The sequence below is a fragment of the Petromyzon marinus genome, unplaced genomic scaffold (assembly GCF_048934315.1).
Source record: "Petromyzon marinus isolate PM22_M1 ecotype Great Lakes invasive population unplaced genomic scaffold, UKy_Petmar_22M1.pri1.0 PM_G_Scaffold_101, whole genome shotgun sequence".
Lineage (NCBI taxonomy): Eukaryota > Metazoa > Chordata > Hyperoartia > Petromyzontiformes > Petromyzontidae > Petromyzon > Petromyzon marinus.
The window spans coordinates 243,524-270,438 of record NW_027422653.1 but is presented as its reverse complement, the minus strand read 5'-3'; the positions used below and the strand labels follow the sequence as shown (position 1 = coordinate 270,438).

The window sequence follows — 26,915 nt, the reverse complement described above, 5'->3', positions numbered from 1 at the left end:
TGTCACCTATGAAGTGTCACCTATGAAGTGTCACCTATGACGTGTCACCTATGAGTATCACCTATGAAGTGTCACCTATGAAGTATAACCTATGAAGTGTCACCTATGAAGTGTCACCTATGAAGTGTCACCTATGAAGTGTCACCTATGACGTGTCACCTATGAGTATCACCTATGAAGTGTCACCTATGAAGTGTCACCTATGAAGTGTCACCTATGAAGTATCACCTATGATGTATCACCTATGAAGTGTCACCTATGAAGTGTCACCTATGAAGTATCACCTATGAAGTATCACCTATGAAGTGTCACCTATGAAGTGTCACCTATGAAGTATCACCTATGAAGTATCACCTATGAAGTGTCACCTATGAAGTGTCACCTATGAAGTATCACCTATGAAGTATCACCTATGAAGTGTCAACTATGAAGTGTCACCTATGAAGTATCACCTATGAAGTATCACCTATGAAGTATCACCTATGAAGTGTCACCTATGAAGTATCACCTATGAAGTGTCACCTATGAAGTATCACCTATTAAGTGTCACCTATGAAGTATCACCTATGAAGTGTCACCTATGAAGTATCACCTATGAAGTATCACCTGTGGTATCACCTATGAAGTGTCACCTATGAAGTGTCACCTATGAAGTGTCACCTATGAAGTGTCACCTATGAAGCGTCACCTATGAGTGTCACCTATGAAGTGTCACCTATGAAGTGTCACCTATAAAGTGTCACCTATGACGTGTCACCTATGAAGTGTCACCTATGAGTATCACCTATGAAGTGTCACCTATGAAGTATAACCTATGAAGTGTCACCTATGAAGTGTCACCTATGAAGTATAACCTATGAAGTGTCACCTATGAAGTGTCACCTATGACGTGTCACCTATGACGTGTCACCTATGAAGTGTCACCTATGAAGTGTCACCTATGAAGTGTCACCTATGATGAAGGTCTGACACGCGAGAGAGACTGTGTCCAGGAAAGACAAAGCTCCCCCGTGTAGCCTTCAACAGGCTGTAGGGGCAAGTGCTGCTAGCGAGTCAGCAGCAGCAGCAGCTGCTACAACATGTGACACAGCACCACGCCCGGCCGCCTTTGTCTCCCTCCCTCCCACCCCCCCCCCAGTGGCGACGTTCAACCCAGTCGCTAACCACTGCGCCACCGCTCCCCGTTACCGCACCAGCCTCGTGTGCCAGGCTAGGTTCACTTTGAGACATCGAACACCCCCTCACAGATCCGCACCGCCCGCACCGCCCCCGCCCACCACCGTTATCAACGCCGCTCGTGCCAGGCTAGGTGCACTTGGGAAAACAGAACAAACTTACCCAAACAAACACACACACAAACACAAAGCCTCGCCAATAAGACGGCACGACCAGCGAGACAGCCGCCGACTCACCGCTCATAGCGATCGCAGTCACTTGCAGCAGCAGCAGCGGCAGCAGCAGCAGCAGCGCAGAGCGAGACACCGCCATAGCCGCCATCTTGTCTTCTCCTCGTCTCTCTCGCGCCCTGACGTCACGCATCACGTGGGCAAGGGGCGGAGCTCCGGTGGATTCACCCCCCCCCACACGCAACCCCCACCCACGAAACTACCCCCACCCACGCCCACGCCCCTCACCCCATTCACCCAACCCACTCTCTCTCCCACCCCTAAGCTCTCAACACGTCACGTGGGTGAGGGGCGGAGCTCCGGTGGATTCACCCCCCACCCCCTCCTCACGCAACCCCCACCCACGAAACTACCCCCACCCACCCACCCACGGCCACGCCCCTCACCCCATTCACCCAACCCCCTCTCTCTCTCCCCCACTCCGCTCTCAACACGTCACGTGGGCGAGGGGTGGAGCTCCGGTAGACTCCCCCGCCCCAACCACGCCCCTCTTTACAAGGACCCTCCCCCTTCCCTAAGACCTCGGCAAGGTTAAAGGTCAAAAGCAACGAGCCGACTTTTGCCCGATCTTTGACCCTTACCGTCATTCACCATCATCACCGTCATCATTACCATCATCACCATCATCGTCATCATCATCACCATCACCGTCAACATCATCATTACCATCATCACCGTTATCATCATCACCATCACCGTCATCATCACCGTCACCATCATCACCATCATCACCACCGTCATCGTCACTGTCACCGTCACCATCATCACCGTCATCATTACCATCATCACCATCACCGTCAACATCATCATTACCATCATCACCATCACCGTCAACATCATCATTACCATCATCACCGTCATCATTACCATCATCACCATCACCACCATCACCGTCATCATCACCGTCGTCACCATCACCGTCATCATCACCATCACCATCAACCTCATCACCGTCATCATCACCATCACCGTCATCATCATCACCGTCATCACCGTCATCACCATCACCGTCATCATCACCATCACTGTCATCACCACCGTCACCATCATCATCACCGTAATCATCATCATCACCATCATCATCATCACCGTCATCATCACCATCATCATTACCATCACCATCATCACCGTCACCATCATCACCATCATCACCGTCGTCACCGTCATCATCACCATCACCGTCATCGTCACCGGTGGACCAAGCAACTCTCCTCACGTGACCCCTCAACAACAATGGACTACACCCACGGGCGGAGTTTTGGGGTGGGGTGGGGGGCAATGCCCCCCCTAACCTGCACACCTTCATCAATGTATGTTCAGTAGTTTACAAGTTAGGGGCGGGGGGGTGGAAGTTTTATTAAATGGACCCGCGATTCCGAACGCGAGGGACAAAGCAAACTGGAACCCAACTGTGCTTCCATTCCGCTGCATCTTGCATAGAGAGCGATGCAAAATAATCCACCACATTCTCCTGTTCAAACTCGACAAGTACTTATTAAATTATTACACAAACCCCCTGCCACTAACTACCACCCCCCCCCCCTCGGTAAATATGAAAATCAAACGCTGCCTATGAATACGACGCAAATCCTGATGCAGGTTTGTGTCTCTAGATCATCGGGCGTTCTTCATCACCCCCAGGGGGAATGCGAGATGCCCTCTCTGGGCGTGCGAGACGACACGGCCAGACGTTTCTTTAGAAGGCAAATCGGAAACACAAATCAGGCGTGGGCACGTTGGCGTTGCAGCTCTTTCTTACGTCTCAACGAGAGCATCGTGGGGGTGGGGAGTGTTTGAGGAAGGGAGGGGGAGCGGTTGTCGTTCATGGAGCGACCGGTGACGGTGCTTTAGTAGCAATGTGGAATTTCCACAGACCAATTCAGGACCTCATATTCTTGGTTCTTTCGGTAAAGTCACCGCGTAGAAGGGAAACAATAAAATTATAAAAATTAAATCACGACGTTTCGACAGCAACACAAGCAATCATCATCAGGTGTGAAAACCACAGCAAGAACCATTTGAAAAAAAAAACGCCACTTTTTTCAAATTTTCTTGCCGTGGTTTTTCACACCTGATGATGATTGCTTCTTGTGTTGCAGTCGAAACGTGGTGATTTAATTGTATTGTTTTATATTTTTATTATTTTATTGTTTCCCTTCTACGTGCTGGTGACTTTACCGAAAGAACCAAGAATATGAATCCCTGCAGTCACGAAAGCTTTAAATAAAAAATTCAATTCAGGAGCGTGAACAGGGAAGAGGCGGTGACGGAGCTCAGCGCTCGCTTGAGGCTCAGTCTCTGAAACGAGACGCTACGTCGAGTTACTGCAGACACACGGTCGGTATGAAAAACATCACCAACGTTTATTCAACTCGCCATAGTACAGCACGCTACGCACGGTCACACGGCAGCGGTCACACGGCAGCGGGGGAAATGAACAACCTTCTCTGGTTCTTTCGGTAAAGTCACCACCACGTAGAATGATAATAAAATAATAAAATAACACGATGAAATTCTCGCGACGTTTCGGCCACAACGCAAGCGGCCTTCTTCAGGTGAAAGGAACAAACCTGTCGGGACGACGGAGCCTCTTCTCTGTTCAGAGCTACATTGAAGCTCTGTCGTCCCGGCAGGTTTGTTCCTTTCACCTGAAGAAGGCCGCTTGCGTTGTGGCCGAAACGTCGTGATAATTTTATTGTGTTATTTTATTATTTTATTCTCATTCTACGTGGTGGTGACTTTACCGAAAGAACCAAAGAAGATGAATCCTTGCAGTCACGAAAGCTTCAAGTCGAAATTTAAAATGAACAACGGTTCACAGCAACGCAACGCGTCCTCACGCAAGCACCCTCCTGAAGCGCGCGTCCCGAGACTCGGGCGAGGCTTTCTCGGGAAATCGACGACGCATCATCATCATCATCAGAAGAACGGTTAGCGCGCCGTCCTCTGAACCCGCTGACCCGACCTTCATTGCCGGCCGCGGTTAACTTAAATGGCAAGCGATGTCCGGATCGGTCCCCTTCAGCAACCCGCGCCGACCGGCACGGTGAAGTATGGCCTCGCAACCCCCCCATTACATATTCTTAGCTCTTTCGGTAAAGTCACCACTGGCACAAAAACTGACACCTTTATTCAAGGCATCATGTTTGCAATAACCACAACACAAGCAGTCAAAATGCAAACAAACAAAAAAGACAACTCTGATAATGATATTGGCACTGTCCTTGAATTTGATTGGTCCACACCCGAGACAGCTTTTCTTAGAGCCCTTTAGTCTCCACTGGTGTTGGACCTTTTGGCGTCTTCTGGTCCAACACCAATGGAGACTAGGCTCTAAGAAAAGCCGTCTCGGGTGTGGACCAATCAAATTCAAGGACAGTGCCAATATTATTATTATCAGAGTTGTCTTTTTTGTTTGCATTTTGACTGCTTGTGTTGTGGTTATTGCAAACACGATGCCTTGAATAAAGGTGTCAGTTTTTGTGCCAGTTAAAAGGGTAAAACCTATTCCTATATCTTGTTACTGGCAAAGGAGGTCTCATAATGAGAATGATTCTGCGAGGCCGTTGGCGATGGAGGTTAAGCCCATCGGCTCGCCGTCAACTCGCCGCGCGCTCGCGCCGAAAGGCGAGCCGTGTCCGCGAAGAACCAACGCCGGCTGAAGCCGCGATCGGACCGCGGGAGTGGAACCCGTGGTCCTCGGTGGTCCCCCAGTCCCCGACGGAGCTCAGCCACTCGTGGACGCCCGCCCGAGGTACACGCAACAACCTCCTTCCCGACGTGCGACACGCGACTCCGTCACGATCGCGCCGCAGAAACCCCACCGTGGATTTCGTGGTGGTTTCCGTGCCGTTCCCGCCCACCCCCCCCCCCCCCCCAAACATTTTTATATCATTAGAACGTAAAACAACGTAAACAACGCATTATAATAATAATCTAATTATACGATGTGCATGGGCATCGTTGGGTATTCAAGAAAAGAACGAGGTTTTTGTAACGGATGCACCGGGGCTTCCCAAACTTGTCTCCGTTGTCTTGTGGCACTGGGCGGAGTCGGGATGCCCTCCGGATGTCTGCACTTTGACGCCGTTTGCAAAACCTTAAAGGGAAAAGAACCCCGCCACAAAGAACAAGGAATGAAGATCCGAAGGCCGGCGGTCCCTCCCCACCCACCGGCGGTCCCTCCCCACCACCCATCGGCAGTCCCTCCCCACCCTCCGCCGGTCTCTCCCCACCACCCACCGGCGGTCTCTCCCCACCCACCGGCGGTCTCTCCCCACCACCCACCGGCGGTCTCTCCCCACCCACCGGTGGTCCCTCCCCACCCACCGGCGGTCTCTCCCCACCACCCACCGGCGGTCTCTCCCCACCACCCACCGGCGGTCTCTCCCCACCACCCACCGGCGGTCCCTCCCCACCACCCATCGGCGGTCTCTCCCCGCCCACCGGCGGTCTCTCCCCACCACCCACCGGCGGTCTCTCCCCACCACCCACCGGCGGTCTCTCCCCACCACCCACCGGCGGTCTCTCCCCACCATCCACCGGCGGTCCCTCCCCACCACCCATCGGCGGTCCCTCCCCACCCACCGGCGGTCCCTCCCCACCCATCGGCGGTCCCTCCCCACCCACCGGCAGTCCCTCCCCACCCACCGGCGGTCCCTCCCCACCCACCGGCGGTCCCTCCCCACCCACCGGCGGTCTCTCCCCACCCACCGGCGGTCCCTCCCCACCCACCGGCGGTCTCTCCCCACCCTTTCTCATCGTCTTCATCGGCCAAACCTCCACTTCCTCCCCCTCTCCTGCCGGGAAAACAACAACAACATGATAATTGTTTTTTTTTACCCTTTTATCTGACAACAAAACTGACACCTTTTTTAACAAGGAGTCATGTTTACATTGACCACAATACCTGCGGTCGGAACGCAAACACAAAACAACAACTCTGATAATGTATGTGGCACTGTACTTGAAATTGATTGGTCCACACCCGAGACAGCTTTCTTTAGAGCCTCGTGCATACATTATCAGAGTTGTTGTTTTTTGGTTGCTTTCCGACCGCAGGTATTGTGGTCAATGTAAACATGACTCCTTGTAAAAAAGGTGTCAGTTTTGTTGCCAGATAAAAGGCTAAAAAAACAATTATCATATTTTGTTACTGGCAAATGAGGTTTCCAATGGAACAACAACAACAATTACCATCGTCATCGTTGCCTGTAGATGGTTGTTGCCTTCAATGCCGTTGCAAAGTACCTTCGTCTTAGAGAAATCAATGTCGTGTGAGCCCACCGCATTAAAACAATGATCAGCACACGGCCGAGGTATTGGTCCTACCGTGTTTCAGATCTGACTTATGGTCACGAGAACGGTCCGAGACACGTCGCTTAGTTTCCCCAATGTAACGACAGCTTAGTTTGTAGACGCTGGGGTATTGCATGTCAGGGATCACATCCTTCACAGATGCGATCAGATCACGAATTTTACGTGCTGTGTTAATTCGAACCTGCATTTTGTGTTTGCTCATTGTTTTTTAATTATTTTTGGTGACCTCTTGCTATGGCAAGGTGATGTTTTTGAATTGGGTCCTCAGACGGTTATTTCCCAACGGTTGGGGTGATAGCTTTACGGATTGTGTAGTCTGAATATCCATTCATCTTGAGAGCTTGGTGTACGTGTTCAAGTTCACTGGCTCGGTGATGACGGTCGGAAATACATCCAGCTCCATAGTGTAGAGCTTTGATGAGGGAATTCTTCTGGGAAGGATGGTGGTGGGAGTCAGGTTTTAGATAAGCATCCGTATGGGTGGCTTTCCTGTAGACAGAGTGTCCCATTGAGCCATCTGGTCTCCTTTCGATTAAAACATCCAAGAAGGGTAGCTTGCCATCCTTTTCCACTTCCATTGTGAATTTGATGTCTGGGTGTATGGAGAGTTGATGCGGTTGAGGAATCTGTTCAGAGCTGGTCGGCCATGTGGCCAGATGACGAATTTGTCATCCACGTACCGCAAGGATGGACGTAGGGTGGATGCCTGGACGGCATCCGTCTCAAAGTTGTCCATGCAAAACATTGGCTAGGATTGGAGATAAGGGAGAACCCATTGGGGTACCTTCAACTTGTTTGCAGAATGTTCCATTCCAGGTGAAGTAAGTGTTGGTGAGGCAGTGTGTCACCAGGGCCGGTACATCAGCATTCAGCCCTTGTTGGACCAAATCTCCAATGCTTGCAATTGTGTCAGGCACAGGAACTTTGATAAACAAAGAGACTACATCAAAACTATCGCGGCGGTGGTGTTGGGAATGGTGATGGTGGAGCTGCTGGTGGTGGTGTTGGGAATGGTGATGGTGGAGCTGCTGGTGGTGGTGGGGGTGGTGGTGTTGGGAATGGTGATAGTGGAGCTGCTGGTGGTGGTGGCGGTGGCTACCTGCACTCGGCAGAGACGGCGTGACTCATCAGCAGGCACTCGGGAACCAGGATTGGGACGCTCCGTCACTCCCTCGCTGGAGGAAAGAGAACGAGAAGATCACGCGCAGGGTGGGAAGATAAACTCAACAACGCACGGAACTCCGTTGACGCTTCCCGAAATACAACAGCAGCAGCAGCAAGCAGCATCGTCAGGTCTGTTGATGTTTCTGGTTGTTGTTGTCGTAGTTACCGGTGAAATGTCACCAGGTACTCGAATTGTAAAACGTTGTAGTGGATTTACTCTCCAACACACAACCAGTTAGTACTGAACTAGTATACTACACTATAGACTACACGATACACTACACTATATACTACACTATAGACTACACTATACACCACACTGTATACTACACTATAGACTACACTATAAACTAAACTATAGACTACACTATACACTACACTGTATACTACACTACACTATAAACTACACTATAATTGTAAATGTTGTAGTGGGTTTACTCTCCAACACACAACCAGTTAGTGTTGAACTAGTATACTACATTATACACTACACTATACATTAAACTGTATACTACACTACACTATAAACTACACTATAATTGTAAATGTTGTAGTGGATTTACTCTCCAACACACAACCAGTTAGTAATGAATTAGTATACTACACTATAGACTACGCCATACACTACACTGTACAGTACACTATAGACTACGCTATACACTACACTGTACAGTACACTATAGACTACACTATACACTGTATACTACACTACACTATAATTTGATTTGAAGCTTTCGTAACTGCAGGGATAACTCTTTGGTTTTTTTCGATAAAGTCACGTATAAATAAGAAATAATGAAATAACATAATAGCGTACGACGTTTCGGTTGCAACACAAGCAACCATCATCAGGTACAGAAGAGCTAAATTTACAAGACAGGGGAGACACATAACCTCAGATGTATATACAAACACCCAAGTAGGGGGAACTGACACAGATACAACAGGGGACACAGAGAGAGAAGCATACCAGACAAACAGGGTTTAGCAAAATTTTTGGAAACCATATAAAGCAACACAGACAAATGTTGTGTGCTGCAGCGCCCTGCTTTGCTCCGTGCATGCCTCGTGCTGATTTTGTCCCATTGTCACTCAGCCTTGCCTTCTCTGCCTGTTTGGGGCGGCTTTGCTGTGTCCTTGTCTCTGTGCTGGCTCGCTCCACTTGGTTGTCTGTGTGTGTGTGTCTGTATTTTGAGTCCGGCAAAACAACCCCCTGCCTCCTCGCGGTGCCGGACGGGCAACTCTGTCGTGGACAGTGCTGTGGGGGGAGATCCAATTTTGATTGGCTCCTCCCCTCATGGCATATGTGTCCACCACAGGGGCTAAACGGGGGCTCTGGACGGGTGCGAGGGGCTGGTAACCCCTCCACCTTCAATTAATTACCACGAAACCACGAATTAAACTGAAATATGTAACTAATAAGCTTGTGCCGGAGGCCCCGGGGGGCCAGGCGTCTATGACGTCTCCTGGCCAAACCCCAATTGGCGGAGCCAGGAGATTGAATACCTACCCTCGGGGCTACTCCAGAAACAACGAAAAGCCACTACGGGTGGCCACATGGAATGTTCGAACGCTCACTGCAGAGGAGAGGCTGCCACTCCTCTGTCGGGAGCTGGACCGGTACCGCCTGGATCTATGCGGCATTCAGGAGGTCCGGTGGACCGGCTCTGGCTCCTGCCACCATGAGGGGTGGACAGTCCTCTACTCGGGGCAGCAGACTGCCAAACAACAGGGTGTGGGTCTTCTTTTGAACAAAAGAATGAAGGGGGCGTGGGAGCGTGGCGGTGAGGTGTGGGAAGCTGTAAGCCCCAGGCTACTTTGGGCTCGCCTTCCCATCAACCGGAGGCGAGGAATGGTGGTCGTGGTTACTTATGCCCCCACCGAAGATGAACATCCGTGGAGGGATGCAGGCAAAGCCGATGAGTCAGATGCCTTCTATGACCTCCTGTCACAGGTGCTGGCTAAAGTGGCCCCTCGGGATAGAGTCATCATGTTGGGTGACTTCAATGCCCGAGTTGGTCATGATACTGGCACCTGGTCTGGAGTGATTGGAGGGCATGGGCCAGATCAGCTCAATAACAACGGTAGGAGGCTGCTAGATTTTTGTGCAGCCCATGGGCTTGTAATTACCAACATGCTGTTCGGGCATCGGCGCATCCATACAACATCATGGATGCATGCCGGGTCCAAGCAAGAACATCTGCTGGACTACATAGTGACGGACCAGCGAATGCGAGCCCATGTCCTTGACACCAGGACCTACCGTGGAGCTGATCTGCCCTCTGACCATCGACTAGTCATCTGTAAGATGCGCCTGCCATTCTTCCACTCCGGTGGTGGGTGTACACCCAGGACCCCATTCCAACATAAAGTGGCCTGGTCTCAGTTATCTGATGAAAGTTGCAAGCGAGAATTTCATCATCGCTTGCGGCTGGGATTGGCATCGTCCCCGACTCCTCCTGATGTCGAGGGTAAATGGGCGAGGTTTAGGACTGTGACTCATGCAGCTGCAATGGCTGCTTTGGGTACGCGGTCCAGACCTCCCCAGAGACCCTGGCTGACAGAGAAGGTGTTCAGGATGGTTGAGAAAAAGCGACAGGCCCACTGTCATCGGCTACAGAATCCCACGTCAGAGAATGAGGAGGCTTACCGCAGCCTTCGCTCGGAGGTTCGGAGAGCCGTGAGGCGCTGCAAGGATGGGTGGTGGTCGCGGGTTGCTGAGGAGATGGAGTCTGCCTCAGTGGCCCGTGATCACAAATCTCTATTTAACTCCATCAAAAAAGTAACCTGAAGCGCCACACCTATTACCATCATTCGGGGAAAAAACGGTGATCCAATCTCCGACCCCCAGGAACAGGTTCGCAGATTTGCTGAGCATTTCTGTGAGGTCCTGGGGGAGGGAAAATCCCTCAGCCAGGAAAACATCGTGGCACAAAGTGAGGATGACCCTGCTGAGGCTGCAGTGCCAGAAGAAGAAGAAGAGGGGGCTAAGCGGGCGCGGCACGGGCTAGAGAAGAGATGGAGTGATGTGGTACAGGAGGACGTGGAGCTGAGTGGACTTGCCGATGACTGGTACCAGCGGTGTCAAGATCGGCCTCTGTGGAGGAGGCTCATGAAGGATGCTACTGGGCAGTTGGAGGCAGTCGCCCTCCAACAACAACGGAGGGCGGAGGAGCGACGCTCAGAACAACGAGCGGAGCGCCGGGTGGCTAAAGCACAGCAGGTTGGCACAGTAGGGGGCACAGGTGGTGCATCAGCCAGTCATCTCAGTCAGTCGACCCGTGGCACCTGGGTCTGCCCAGTGACCTCCTGCCAGCGGGCGTTCGACACTTCACGTGGCCTCACGGTGCACATAGCCTGGCACAAGCGTCGTGGTGACGTCACCGCCACTTAGTGGCGAATGGCGGTTGTTGTTGTATTTTGAGTTTCATACTTTACTTGCAATTTAGCAATCTTTTGAAATAGCGTGATCAACCGGACTATGCGTTAATTGTGTTTTGACCGACCGACTGTGTTGCTTTACATGGTTTCCAAAAATTTTGCTAAACCCTGTTTGTCTGGTATGCTTCTCTCTCTGTGTCCCCTGTTGTATCTGTGTTAGTTCCCCCTACTTGGGTGTCTGTGTATACATCTGAGGTTATGTGTCTCCATTCTCGTAAATTTAGCTCTTCTGTACCTGATGATGGCTGCTTGTGTTGCAACCGAAACGTCGTACGCTATTATGTTATTTCATTATTTCTTATTTATACGTGACTTTACCGAAAAAACCAAAGAGTACACTATAATTGTAAATGTTGTAGTGCATTTACTCTCCAACACACAACCAGTTAGTGTTGAACTAGTATACTACTTTATACACTACACTATACATTAAACTGTATACTACGCTACACTATAAACTACACTATAATTGTAAATGTTGCAGTGGGTTTACGTTCCAACACACAACGAGTTAGTGTTGAACAAGTATACTACACTATACACTACACTATACACTACACTATAAACTACACTATAATTGTAAATGTTGTAGTGGGTTCACGCTCCAACACACAAACGGTATGTGATGAACTCGTATACTACACTATAGACTACACTATACACTACACTGTATACTACACTATAGACTACACTGCATACTACACTGTACACTACACTATACACTACACTGTACAGTACACTATAGACTACACGATAAACGAGTAACTACTTAGCACGTTTTGTTTATGTGACACAAACCTTACTAATTGGCTGTGTCAGGTGATGGCGGGTTTAACGACAGAGCATTTATATTTATACGATCACACCCAAACAAACTCTACTATGGACAGGATCAAAATCTCGTGTTTAGAAAGACAGAGAGAGACGCAGACTTCAAATGTACAGCAGACATCAGGGTCAGACCCATGACCTCCTGCATACCGGGCGAGGTAGTTAACATCTCATAGCCACCGTGATGATGAGAGACACCACAAATTCAAAATACAGAACAGGTGGCGGGCTTCAGCGCACCTTGCAGACGAACGCGGCGAAGACGGCAGCAGCCCCGGCCACCAAGCCCAGCGCTGTCAACGTCGCCACCGCCACCGCCTCCACCACCGCCGCCACCAGCCACGTCCCCTTCGTGGGCGAGGGGAGCGGCGCGGTCGCTGTGGGGTCGGAGGCGGCGTCGCCACCGCGCCGCCGCGGGGCTGACAGAGAACCGGGGCGGCGACGGAGAAGGGCTCGGTGAGACCGGCACGCGGCGCCACCGGCTCAACGCGGCTTCGCGTTTTGTTCGTTCGCTGTTGTTGCTGCACCCGACCTGAGAGCCGCGCGGCTCGCAGGGCCGCGCCCGATAAAATGAAATGAAAAAAAAAACTTGAAACTTCGCCTGCGGCAAGGCAGGCAGGAGGATCAATCGCTAAAACGTGGCACTGCCTGGACACGGCTCACCGGGGGGAGGGGGGGGGCATCTTCACCGTTATCACTCTAACCCCGCACGCTCTCTTCTAAGGGCGTCGACAACAACAACAACACGGCGCTTGTCGCCAGGCTCGGCGCACTTGAAGACTGGCGGTAGGTCACGGGGACAGACCCAGCAGCAGGCGCCGTGGGGTCGACCGATGCGCACCAGACGTGCGACGTTATCACGCAGGACGCTCAAGAGTATCAAAGGCAAAAATCCCCCTGTACAGCCTCGACAGACGGTTAGGTCAAGTGCCGCTAGCGAGCAGCGGCTATGAAAGCTGGCACACTACAACCAGGCGGGTGGGTGTCCAGCACCACGCCTGCCCGGCTCGCCTTTGTCTCCCCAGCGGCGATGTTTGCAAACCGCACTGGGAACTCGTTTCAGGCCGACGCCGGATCAAATCACCGTCACCGGCGTTGGCCGCGAACGGGAATCGAACTCGGGCCGCCAGATTCGTAGCAGCAGCAGCGTAGCGCTAACCGCCAACGCAGCTGCTCCCCGCTCGGGCCGTCGCACGGGATGACACCGGCTTCATCCCTCGGGCCCGCGTGAATCGTGCTACACGAGAATTCTCCCCTCGCGCGCACGCCACCGGTACACTGCAGGCAGGCCTCCCTCAGTGCTCGAGGTGCGGCCCCCTGGGAAAAGTGAGCGCTAAAGGAATCCTCGTTAAAGGGGGGCGGTGGGGGGAGTCATTATGCTAGCGTATATAGATGCTAAACGCGATATCAGAATTTACAAATATAATTTATATTTCGATTTAAAGCTTTCGTGACTGCAAGGATTCATCTTCTTTGGTTCTTTCGGTAAAGTCACCACGTAGAATGAAAATAAAATATTATTGTGTTATTTTATTTTATCAATTTATTATTTTATTCTCAATCTGCGTGACTTTACCAAAAGAACCAAAGAAGATAATTTATATTATTATAATAATTGATCACAGGGACTCCCTACTTACGAATGTCCTACTAGGAACTTTCAGAAATACGAACAAACCGGGTACCCGTGTGTCCGGTCGCCTAATTTGGACCGAGAGTCCCAAGCTCAACAGACGGCGGCAGTGGCGTCTGCAACATCTTCAGGACGTGACGAACGGAAAGGGGTAAAAAAAGCAGCCTCTTCTTTTCGTCATCATCGTGAGACCGCCAAAAATGTTCCCGTAGATATATAAAACCAACCCACACTCTTTGGTTCTATTCGGTAAAGTCACGTAGGTAAAAATAAAATAGCAAAAAATCACGACGTTTCGACCGCAACGCGAGCGATCATCATCAGGTGTGAAAACCACAGCAAAAGACATTTGGAAAAAAAAGTGTCTAATGGCGGGAGTTTAGGCATTGTGAGCCAGATTGATGCGTCGATATGGATTGGTGATGTAGAAAGGATGGTCCCGGCGTTGGTTTCAAGTTCACTGGCGGTGCCTTGTTTATTGGGGACGGATTATTTTAAGAGGATGCCCCTTTGGATTTTAATTGACCGGGGTTGGGTGGAGTTACCGTTGAGGTTTTTGGAGTCCCCTTCAAATCTAGAATAAAACCAACCCACACCCACCCACCCATCTTTTGCCAAGTGGCCTTTTGTGATCGGACGGTCCCCCCCAAACGCCGCTCGCTCCGTTCACCTGCGACCGTCACGTTCAGCGTCGCCTCCCGTGCCACCGCAACGTCCTCCGCGTTGCACCGCCCGCAGACCACCATGCACCCAATCACGGGGCCGAGGCCCGCGGAGACGCGCCGGAGCCTCACGGAGCAGTCGCCCTTCGCCACGTCGCCCACGTGCGCGGCCACCCCGACGCCGACGACGTCGACGCCCGAGTTGTAGATCTGCGGACGAGAAAAAAGGAAAGGCCGCGATCCGGTGTTGCCGCCCGCCCGCCCGCCCGTCTCCGGCCCGTCTCTCCCGAGCGTCCCACAGCGGCTCCCGGCGACTCGCGCAGCGTTCCCAGACTCCGGTGCGGAGGAGGCGGCGAAGTTTCGCGATGCACGACTTTTTTTTATTTTGTTTGATTCCTGCAGCGTACGAATTCGGCCGCGATTTGATTGATGCCCGATTGGCTGTGGCCCCGCCGTCATCCGCTTAAGTGGGCGGAGCCTTCTGCTGGGCAGGGGCAGTAAAGTGTTATCATTCGGCATGCGCGTCTCGTCAGTGACATGTAAATATTCTTTGGGTCTTCCGGTAAAAGTCACGCAGATAGGTTCAAATAAAATGAACCTATCTACGTGACTTTGCCGAAAGAAGGGAAATAAGTCACGAAAACTTGAAATCGAAATTTTAGCGAAAGACCCAAAGAATATGAACTCGTGAAGTCACGAAAGCCTTAAGTCTAGTAATGTATAACTTATATTAGTGGTTTCTGGCATAGAGATCCACAGAAACTGGTTAAAGTTGTGGATTATCCGTGACTTTGAATTATCCATGGCCGTCTTCCCGATCTGTAAGTGCGGATAATCAAAGAGTCCACTTTATTTGTTTGGAACATCGCACGCTCTTTCCTTGTGCACGTGGGGCTTTATCCCTTGGGTGTGCCAGTTTCATTCAATAGGAAGCCGTTCAATTACGAAATTAGGCAAACTTCTTAAAACGAGATCCTTATTTAAAACAACAAAAAAGTGGCACTCGACGAGACGTTAGCTGGGTCGTTGAGTGACACCGTCACTCCTCTGGAGCAAAACAAACACGCGCAAATAACGCGCCGCCGGTTAAACAAAAACCGCGGCGTGTCAATGCCAGCGGCGACACGGACGGGGGAGTCAGGTCATTCAAAGTTAGAGCCGGGATGAGGTCCGCCCATCACCTGGATGACGTCGCCAATGGGCGTGTTCTTCGAGTAGAACGCGGGCAACACGGACCACTTGACGATGACGTGATTCGGGTCGGTCGGCGGCGGTGAGAAAGAGCAGTTGATGGTCAAGCTCACCCCCTCCGTCACGTCCAGCCTCTCCGGCAGGGAGAGCCGGAGCTTTGCTGCGAACGTTACATCTGCACGGGAAGAGAGGAGAAAGAGAGTTTAACACGTAGTAGGCTTTCGCGACCAATATTATTCACAATAAAGGTTGTTTTTGGGTTAGATCGCGTTATTTATAAATGTGTCGTAACCCTCCACCACCCGACACGGCCAATCAGCAAAAAAAAAGTGTCACGTTGACAAAAGACAAATAGTTCACTATTTTAGCCCCACACCGGTGGTGTTGAAGAGTGAATCCACAACATTTACAGTTTGAGTATTATTAAATAATACATATTACAATTCCTTATAGGGGAAACACATGCTAATTAACGGATTACTAACGTAGCATATAATCACTAACACACATTACAACTAATTACTAATCTACAACTCATTACTAATCATAACCAATGGCTGATTACCAATCGATTATATAATTACAATTCCCCCCCTGCCTCTCATCACTGCACCTGATATGAGTTAAATGATGACGTCACCCTGCTGCTCTATTTAAGACCGGGAGCAAGCGAGGGCTTTACCATTCTGGCAAATTGCCCGATGATGCTGGATGTATTTACCAGCGAAACGTCGTACTCAAACTGTAAATGTGGATTCACTCTTTAACACACCGGTGGGCTAAAGTAGTGAATTATTTGTCTTTTGTCAACGTGACACTTTTTTTTGCTGATTGGCCGTGTCGGGTGGTGGAGGGTTACGACACATTTATAAATAACGCGATCTAACCCAAAAACCTTTATTATGAATAATATTGGTCGCGAAAGCCTACGTGTTAAACTAATCAAAGAGGAGTTGTGTTAAGATGTTCCAACACCAAATAGACACCTTTTGCAGGGAACCAAGTCTGAAAATGACCACACATACGGTACGTGTGGTGACCATGCAAACAACCTCTGATAATATATGCAGTGCTTTAATAATAATAATGTAACTATATTCTTGGTTCTTTCGGTAAAGTCAAGTAGAAGGGAAACAATAAAATAATAAATACATTGTTTGCCGTGGTTTTTCACACCTGATGATGATTGCTTGTGTTGCAGTCTAAACATCGTGATAATTTTATTGTTTTATATATATATTATTATTTTATTGTTTCCCTTCTACGTGGTGACTTTACCGAAAGAAGCAAGAATATGAATCCCTGCAGTCACGAAAGCTTTAAATAAAAAAAGTAACATGACTATAATGTTATATGCATTGTCTTTGAGAAACCGATTGGTCTACACCAGAGACAGCCTTGTTCTTAATGGCCTAGCCTCACCATTGTCAGACCAGGGAACGCCAACAACAGTACAAAGACAATGCGCTATTTCTAGATTTGAAGATTTCGTGACTGCAAGGATTCATACTCTTTGGTTTTTTCGGGAAAGTCACGTGGGTAAAAAAAAATCAATAAAAGAAATGAAAACAACTAAATTAAATCATTTAATTTAGTTGTTTAATTCAGCTGTTATCATTTAGATTCTAGATTTTTTTTTTACCTACGTGACTTTACCGAAAAAACCAAAGAGTACAATGCACTATATATATATTTTTTTATCAGACCATGTCTGTTTGCATGTTCACCACAAGTACGTGTAGCTGATGCAGTAATTGATTCCTTGACAAAGTTATCTATTTGGTATTTGAACATAATAACATGTTTTCTTGGTCATTTCGGTAAAGTCACATAGAAGGGAATTTTATTGTTTTATATTGTTATTATTTTATTGTTTCCCTTCTACATGGTGACTTTACCGAAAGAACCAAGAATATGAATCCCTGCAGTCCCGAAAGCTTTAAATCAAAATATAATAACATCTGTTTTCTTGGTCAAAAGGGTCAAATCTATTCTTATATTTAATACTTTGATACTGGTGAAAAGGTATCCCATGATAGAGCTGCTCACCCCGAGCTATGAATGCTCCGATACGTGTGGCATTCTCCTGTAGCTCGCCATTGCTCAAGCGCAGGCCCTGGGCTGTTTATTTGTTCAATGCACAGAACACTGGCGATTCCAGCCACCCTATTAGCCTCTCCAAATGATGAACTCTGCTGATAACAGCGATGTCGGAAACCTGCTGCCACAACTACGGATTATACGATGGCGGTGCTGACGCGTCTACGGATGACGATGACGATGACGACGCTAGACAAGACGATGCCGAACAACGGCGTCAATGACGATTACCGTCACGGTGACGCTTGCTGGATGCTGCCGCTGCGGTTTCTTGTTCGTGTTATTGTTTCGTTGCGGTTGCAACCCGATTCAAGAGCCGCATGGCTCACAGGGCTCTAACCAATAAGCGAACTGGACTGGTCGGTGTTCACGGTGGTTGTTACCTCGGACCGCGACGGAGGCCAGAAGGAGCACCGCTAGACACCGCGGCAACATGGCGTGGCCGGCGCGTTCTTGCTGCCGCTGGTGTAGCTGGTACACCACCACCGTCCCCTTCTCCTCCCGCCGTGAACCCTATGTATGTTGCGTATTAAAACACAATGCATTTCACACCATTAGATTATTGATTAAGACAATGCACACACCACTACAATGACATTATACAATACAAATAAGTTAACATCTCTAACCTGCAATAAGTCGATCAGACACCATCCTTCCACCGCGCTTCATATTTTAGACCTTAATAATTCACAGTATTTTATAGCATTGAAATGGACGTTCACATTCAGCTCTGAGGCGGCGACCATTGGTTCTTGTACCTCGTCAACAACACCAGCGTTATCGACTGTTACATCACAGCAACATCGCACTCTCCTCACCAAAACGCATTTACAGTGGACGACCGCTTTGGAATACGTTGAATTTGGTCCACGTCGTGTATTTGACGAGAGAAAAAATGTCTTGGGATACGTCTTGCTTGGGGTACGACGCGCTTGCTGCAACTTGTATGGGTCGGGATGAGTCACCGCGTAGAGTAGAGCCCGTTCACGACTTAAACAAAGCGCCGCTCCTCAGTCTGCCTGTCCAGTAGATCTCGTTCAGTGCGCAACCCTTTTGCTACAACTCTCCGTGAATTTCCACGTGGTGTTTTTTGTCATTTTAACGTTAATTTTTTTTGTCAATTCATTCAAGGTTAGTGAGGAAAGCCAAGCTGCGAAGAAAATGGCGAGGATCACTGTCGACGTGAAATAAGAGATCGTAGAAAAAAGTATGACAGCGGCGTGCGCGTCACTGATCTTGCGGTGGCATCGCGTATATGCCGAGAGCAACAATTTAGACGATGGTGAAGAAAACATAACGAAGCCATCGAATCAGCTAACGTTGCAAAAGGGGGTGAAATTTATATCAAACACAAAGATCACGGACATCAGAGCAAGTAGAAACATTGTCTTCTTTGGTTCTTTCGGTAAAGTCACGTAGAATGAGAATAAAATAACAAATTGATAAAATAAAATAAAATAACACAATAATATTCTCACGACGTTTCGGCCACAACACAAGCGGCCTTCATCAGGTGAAGGGACGAGACTGTCTGGTAGGACAGCGCTGGAGTGAAAGAGCCACGTTCAGATCACGGCCTTTAAGCTGTGTGAGAGGAACAAAGCGCCTTGACAAAGGAATTAGCATAAAATTTAGCATTGAAATGGCTGAATGATTAGCTTGTGACTGGTCACAGAAATAGTTATGTTAAAAGTTAAAGCATACACATCCGCAGAGGCACCCCTTGACAATGGAATTAGCATAGAATTTAGCATTGAAATAGCTAAGTTAAAGCATACACATCCGCAGAGGCACCCCTTGACAATGGAATTAGCATAGAATTTAGCATTGAAATAGCTGAGTGATTAGCTTGTAACTGCTCACAGAAATAGCTACGTTAAAGTCAGACCATACACATTCACCGAGGCACTTAGTACAAATCAAACAGGAGAATTTAGCATTGAAATAACTAGGCGAATTTAGCATTGAAACAACTGAGTGATTAGCTAGTGACTGGTCACAGAAATGACTATGTTGAAGTCAAGGCCTACACATCTGAGCTATTCACAGTACTATATAGTGAACCAATAAACAACTAAAATAAAAATTACCTTAATGTTATCAATAAACTCTATATTCTCCAATCAGCTAAGCTACCAACAATAAGTCGTTATATATCACAATGCTATATGGCGAAAAAATGGGTGGATTCTTACCCTCAACTTTAGCACCACGGATAGCTACGGGCCCCGTTCAGACGGACGAGTTCGTCCATGGTCGGAACAGAGGAGGGGGAGAGAGACAGCTGCGAGGCCCTAGTATACTCCATGTTGTAAAACCATACCATTAACCGTGGTGTGAGAGGTATTAAGAGGCAATGCTGGCGAAAGAGCTGCGGTCTGAAGGTCATCGTAAAAATACAATTAATTAAGAACAGAAATGATTTAAAACATCTTTCCAGTGGTTACTAAGCCAGAATCCATCTTCTCGGTTGAAATTGTCTCTGTGCTTGTATATGTGAATGGCCTCATGAACGAATCTCTCATGGTAGCCGGTTGGTTTGCAAAGAACCTCCGTCTTGGAGAAGTCAATGTCATGTGAGCCCACTGAATTATAACAGTGATCTGCCACGGCAGAGGAGTTCGTCCTACCGTGTTTCAAGTCTGCTTTATGTTCGCGGATGCGGTCCGAGATATGTCTTTTGGTTTCTCCAATGTAGCTACTACCACAGAGGCACTTTAGTTTGTAAACGCCCGGGTACTGTATGTCTGGAACAGCATCTTTTACAGATGGAACTAAATCACGGATTTTATGTACTGTGTTGAATCGGACCTGGATCTTGTGTTTATTCAGGATTTTGGAGATCTTTTTTAGTGACCCCTGCAATGTAGGGTAAGGTGATGGTTTTGAGTGGCTCCACAAGAGGATCCTTCTTCATGACTGGAGTGATGGCTTTGCGGATTGTGTAGCCGGAGTAGCCATTAGCCCTGAGAGCCTGGTGTACGTTCTTGAGTTCACTGATAATGTGTTCCTGGTCAGAAATGCATTGGGCTCTATGGCATAGAGTCTTGATGAGGGAGTTCTTCTGGGATGGATGGTGGTGGGAATCCGGTTTCAAGTAAGCATCTGTATGGGTAGCTTTCCTGTAGACAGAGTGGCTCATTGAACCATCATGTCTCCTTTTAATTAAGACATCCAAAAAGGGTAGTTTGCCATCTTTTTCGACCTCCATGGTAAATCTGATGGCTGGGTGTATGGAATTGATGTGGTCGCGGAATTGGTCTAGAGCAGGCTGGCCATGTGGCCAGATGACAAAGGTGTCATCAACGTACCTCTTCCATAAGGTCGGGCGTAGAGTGGCAGTCTGGATGGCGTCAGTTTCAAATTTTTCCATGAATACGTTGGCTACAACCGGAGATAGGAGGGAGCCCATTGGGGTGCCCTCAGTTTGTTTGTAGAAAGTTCCATTCCAGGTGAAGTATGTGTTGGTTAAGCAATGTCTCACCAGGGGGGGTACATCAGTATGCAGTCCTTGATGAACCAGGTCTTCAATGATAGCGATGGTGTCAGGTACCGGGACTTTGGTGAACAAGGACACCACATCAAAACTGACAAGCAGGTCGTTTGGGGACAGGGAAATGCCTTTGATTGTCGATACCAGGTGAGTAGAATTTAGTACCGCAGAGGTGGTTTTTCCAGTGAAAGGTCGCAGTATATCAGCATGAAAACGTGCCAGTTTGTAGGTGGGGGAGTTGATAGTAGAGACGATGGGACGAAGGGGTGTATCTTCTTTGTGTATCTTTGGAAGGCCATATAATCTTGGTGGTCTGGCAGCAGAGGGTTTCAACGAGAACTGTTTGATCTCATCAATTAATGCTGTTGAATCAGAGATGATTTTGTTCGTTTTGGTGACCAGGCTGTTGGTGGGATCTCTTTTTATTTTTGTATAGCTGCCATCGTCGAGTAGTTCTTGAATTTTGTTGTTATATTCTGTTTTGTCCATGATGACAGTGGCATTGCCTTTGTCGGCTGAGAGGACGACAATATCATCCCTCTTTTTTAATTGAGATAATTCAAAACGTTCGTCTTTGCTGATGTTGCTGGGTGGCAACTTAGCGTTTTTGAGGGTTGCAGCGATTTCAGATCTTGCTACGCTGCAGAGATGTGACTCAAGCCCTTGAGTGCAACGTCGACATGGGCAATGATATCATTAACCGGTAAGTGTCTCGGTGTGACAGCAAACTTTAGACCTTTAGCTAAAACGGATTTCAGACCATCTGAAATTATTATTGTGTTATTTTATTTTATCAATTCATTATTTTATTCTCATTCTACGTGACTTTACCGAAAGAACCAAAGAAGATGAATCATTGCAGTCACGAAAGCTTTAAATCGAAATTTAACCGCCTCTACGGGGAGGGATTCCACACATCCTTAAGATCATTCAAAAGACTCCGGGATAAGAAGGCTCAACTAATCGAGTCTCTCACCTTTCTGAAGAGATGCCGCGACTCTAAGGTAATACCAACCGCATTTACACTAACCTCTGCTGTTGCAACTTCTCTCAATGCAAAACGAATTCTAGCTAGAACTAGCTTCGCTTTTATCTCGGAAAAAATCAGACTTACACGCACCGAACTCGATCAGTTAGACAAGACACTCTACAAATCACACTTAAAATTGACAGCAACAATGTCTACATCGGATTGAGAACATGTAGACAATATGACTACCTCTTCGGCTGCCACTATGTCGAACAAATGTAGGGACAATTTGATTTCCAAATTCAATCACCTCTCCAGCAAAAAATCGGATCCACACACCGAAAAGATAGACGTCAACAAAGTCGTAATTAATCGCAGTAACAGTTCCATTTCTGATGGTCTGAAATCCGTTTTAGCTAAAGGTCTAAACTTTGCTGTCACACCGAGACACTTACCGGTTAATGATATCATTGCCCATGTCGACGTTGCACTCAAGGGCTTGAGTCACATCTCTGCAGACATAGCAAGATCTGAAATCGCTGCAACCCTCAAAAACGCTAAGTTGCCACCCAGCAACATCAGCAAAGACGAACGTTTTGAATTATCTCAATTAAAAAAGAGGGATGATATTGTCTCAGCCGACAAAGGCAATGCCACTGTCATCATGGACAAAACAGAATATAACAAAATTCAAGAACTACTCGACGATGGCAGCTATACAAAAATAAAAAGAGATCCCACCAACAGCCTGGTCACCAAAACGAACAAAATCATCTCTGATTCAACAGCATTAATTGATGAGATCAAACAGTTCTCGTTGAAACCCTCTGCTGCCAGACCACCAAGATTATATGGCCTTCCAAAGATACACAAAGAAGATACACCCCTTCGTCCCATCGTCTCTACTATCAACTCCCCCACCTACAAACTGGCACGTTTTATTGCTGATATACTGCGACCTTTCACTGGAAAAACCACCTCTGCGGTACTAAATTCTACTCACCTGGTATCGACAATCAAAGGCATTTCCCTGTCCCCAAACGACCTGCTTGTCAGTTTTGATGTGGTGTCCTTGTTCACCAAAGTCCCGGTACCTGACACCATCGCTATCATTGAAGACCTGGTTCATCAAGGACTGCATACTGATGTACCCCCCCTGGTGAGACATTGCTTAACCAACACATACTTCACCTGGAATGGAACTTTCTACAAACAAACTGAGGGCACCCCAATGGGCTCCCCCCTATCTCCGGTTGTAGCCAACGTATTCATGGAAAAATTTGAAACTGACGCCATCCAGACTGCCACTCTACGCCCGACCTTATGGAAGAGGTACGTTGATGACACCTTTGTCATCTGGCCACATGGCCAGCCTGCTCTAGACCAATTCTGCGACCACATCAATTCCATACACCCAGCCATCAGATTTACCATGGAGGTCGAAAAAGATGGCAAACTACCCTTTTTGGATGTCTTAATTAAAAGGAGACATGATGGTTCAATGAGCCACTCTGTCTACAGGAAAGCTACCCATACAGATGCTTACTTGAAACCGGATTCCCACCACCATCCATCCCAGAAGAACTCCCTCATCAAGACTCTATGCCATAGAGCCCAATGCATTTCCGACCAGGAACACATTATCAGTGAACTCAAGCACGTACACCAGGCTCTCAGGGCTAATGGCTACTCCGGCTACACAATCCGCAAAGCCATCACTCCAGTCATGAAGAAGGATCCTCTTGTGGAGCCACTCAAAACCATCACCTTACCCTACATTGCAGGGGTCACTAAAAAAGATCTCCAAAATCCTGAATAAACACAAGATCCAGGTCCGATTCAACACAGTACATAAAATCCGTGATTTAGTTCCATCTGTAAAAGATGCTGTTCCAGACATACAGTACCCGGGCGTTTACAAACTAAAGTGCCTCTGTGGTAGTAGCTACATTGGAGAAACCAAAAGACATATCTCGGACCGCATCCGCGAACATAAAGCAGACTTGAAACACGGTAGGACGAACTCCTCTGCCGTGGCAGATCACTGTTATAATTCAGTGGGCTCACATGACATTGACTTCTCCAAGACGGAGGTTCTTTGCAAACCAACCGGCTACCATGAGAGATTCGTTCATGAGGCCATTCACATATACAAGCACAGAGACAATTTCAACCGAGAAGATGGATTCTGGCTTAGTAACCACTGGAAAGATGTTTTAAATCATTTCTGTTCTTAATTAATTGTATTTTTACGATGACCTTCAGACCGCAGCTCTTTCGCCAGCATTGCCTCTTAATACCTCTCACACCACGGTTAATGGTATGGTTTTACAACATGGAGTATACTAGGGCCTCGCAGCTGTCTCTCTCCCCCTCCTCTGTTCCGACCATGGACGAACTCGTCCGTCTGAACGGGGCCCGTAGCTATCCGTGGTGCTAAAGTTGAGGCTTAAAGGCCGTGATCTGAACGTGGCTCTTTCACTCCAGCGCTGTCCTACCAGACAGTCTCGTCCCTTCACCTGATGAAGGCCGCTTGTGTTGTGGCCGAAACGTCGTGAGAATATTATTGTGTTATTTTATTTTATCAATTTATTATTTTATTCTTATTCTACGTGACTTTACCGAAAGAACCAAAGAAGATGAATCATTGCAGTCACGAAAGCTTTAAATCGAAATATTTGTCTTTGTTGTGTGTATGAGATGCATGTGTGTGTGTGTGTGTATGGGAAGCGGTAGTGCAGCGGTGATCGTGCTGCACTACGAACCTGGCGACCTGAGTGATTCCCACTCACGGCCAACACCAGCGACGATGATCTGAACCAGTCCTGGGCTTCCCCTGGGTCGACTCAGTTTAAAACCTAGTAGGCTTTTGCGACCAATATCATCCATAATAAAGGGACCTTTTTTTGGGTTAGATTGCGTAAATATAAATGTGTCGTTAAACCCGCCACCACCTGACACAGCCAATTAGTAAGGTTTGTCACGTAAACAAAACGTGCCAATTAGTTACTGCTTCAGCACACTGGTTGTGTATTGGATAGTAAACCCAGAACATTTACCATTAGAGTATGACGTTTCACTGATTATTACAACCAGCTTCATCAGGCGATTTGCCATAATTGTGAAGAAGTATTCCTGTTTCCGTCTTTGAAGTCAACTCAGCCTTAAATGAGTACTTGGTGCAGGGTGTGAACATCGCCACTTGGGAGACAAATGCGGCCGGGCGTGGTGTTTGGCCACCCACCCCATCGTGTGCTGGGCCGGCCTTCATAGGTGTTGGCTCCCAGCGATTGCCCCGAGTCTGTTAAGGCTATACGGGGGTCTTTGTCTTTGTGTGTATGAGATGCATGCGAGTGTGTGTGTATGAGATGTGTGTGTGTATGAGATGTGTGTGTGTGTATGAGATGTGTGTGTATATGAGATGCATGTGTATATGAGATGCGTGTGTGTGTATGAGATGCATGTGTGTGTATGAGATGCGTGGGTGTGTATGAGATGTGTGTGTGTATGAGATGTGTGTGTGTGTATGAGATGCGTGTGTGTATGAGATGCGTGTGTGTGTGTATGAGATGTGTGTGTGTGTATGAGATGCACTGCTGTATAATAATGTACTACTCACTACTGAGTACACAGACAGTCCCCACTGTGTTCACAGCTACCACCCCAATGCACGCATAAACTCAACTCAGTCATTAAAAATGTTAAGTTATGTTTAGCAAACAATAGTCATTGCAACGTTATACTTGAATCTAATAACAAGTTTAAGGCACTGCTGTATAATAATGTACTTGTCACTACTAACCACACAGTACCCACTGTGTTCACAGCTACCACCCCAACGCACACATAAACTCAACACACACTCACACAGTGCGCTAACCACTGCACCGCCGCTCCCCACACACACACAGTGCGCTAACCACTGCACCACCGCTCCCCACGTCCACCACAACCTGGCACCCGATGATGTATCGATCGGCTCGGCTTACCGTGGCTGCTGCGCCAAGTCACCTGCAGAGAAAATCGATTCAAATTTCGATTAACTATTCTCGCGCCGATTCCTAATGGGATAACATTAGGAATCGATTATAATAGAATTACGGATGTATGAGTCGATTTCAATTGGGACAACATGGGAACCGATTTATTTGTGGCTTAGGCTAATAAAATCGATTTGCATTGGGATAACATGGGAATCAACAGTGGTCTAAAATGAACCTTCATTAATCGATTCCTACTGTGTAGACGTGGGAATCGACCACGTTGGACGATCACGTGTGTGGGCGTGGTCTCTCAACGTCAATCAACCAGGTAGGGCGTTGACTGGTGGAGAGTTTGGGATCTGATTGATTGATTGCTTCTGTGGACAGGTGTCTTTTATACAGGTAACGAGCTGAGATTAGGAGCACTCCCTCTAAGAGTGTGCTCCTAATCTCAGCTCGTTACCTGTATAAAAGACACCTGGGAGCCAGAAATCTTTCTGATTGAGAGGGAGTCAAATACTTATTTCCCTCATTAAAATGCAAATCAATTTATAGCATTTTTGACATGCATTTTTCTGGATTTTGTTGTTGTTATTCTATCTCTCACTGTTCAAATAAACCTACCATTAAAATTATATTTCTTAAAATTATATTTCTTAAAATTATATTTCTTTGTCAGTGGGCAAACGTACAAAATCAGCAGGGGATCAAATACTTTT

The 26,915-nt window shown here is 47.9% G+C and overlaps 2 protein-coding genes across 3 annotated transcripts in view; both read right to left on the bottom strand.

Moving 5' to 3' along the window:
- LOC142908808 (coxsackievirus and adenovirus receptor homolog) overlaps positions 1-1,496 on the bottom strand; it is a 51,207-nt gene extending 49,711 nt beyond the window's left edge. For both annotated transcript variants that reach the window (XM_076059423.1, XM_076059424.1), the window contains exon 1: positions 1,413-1,496. In XM_076059423.1, the coding sequence (XP_075915538.1) occupies positions 1,413-1,488 (76 nt within the window). In that variant the 5' untranslated portion in view covers positions 1,489-1,496. The remainder of the gene's footprint in view (positions 1-1,412) is intronic.
- Positions 1,497-3,744: 2,248 nt separating this feature from the next.
- Positions 3,745-26,273, bottom strand: LOC142908807 (uncharacterized). Its single transcript, XM_076059422.1, has 8 exons — positions 26,203-26,273; positions 18,131-18,260; positions 15,638-15,822; positions 14,465-14,666; positions 12,402-12,580; positions 7,825-7,900; positions 6,141-6,205; positions 3,745-5,505 (listed from the first exon to the last, which is right to left on the bottom strand). Exons 2-6 carry the CDS (start codon positions 18,180-18,182, stop codon positions 7,853-7,855), a joined length of 666 nt encoding a protein of 221 aa, XP_075915537.1. The 5' UTR covers positions 18,183-18,260; positions 26,203-26,273; the 3' UTR covers positions 3,745-5,505; positions 6,141-6,205; positions 7,825-7,852.
- Between the last annotated feature and the right edge of the window lie 642 nt (positions 26,274-26,915).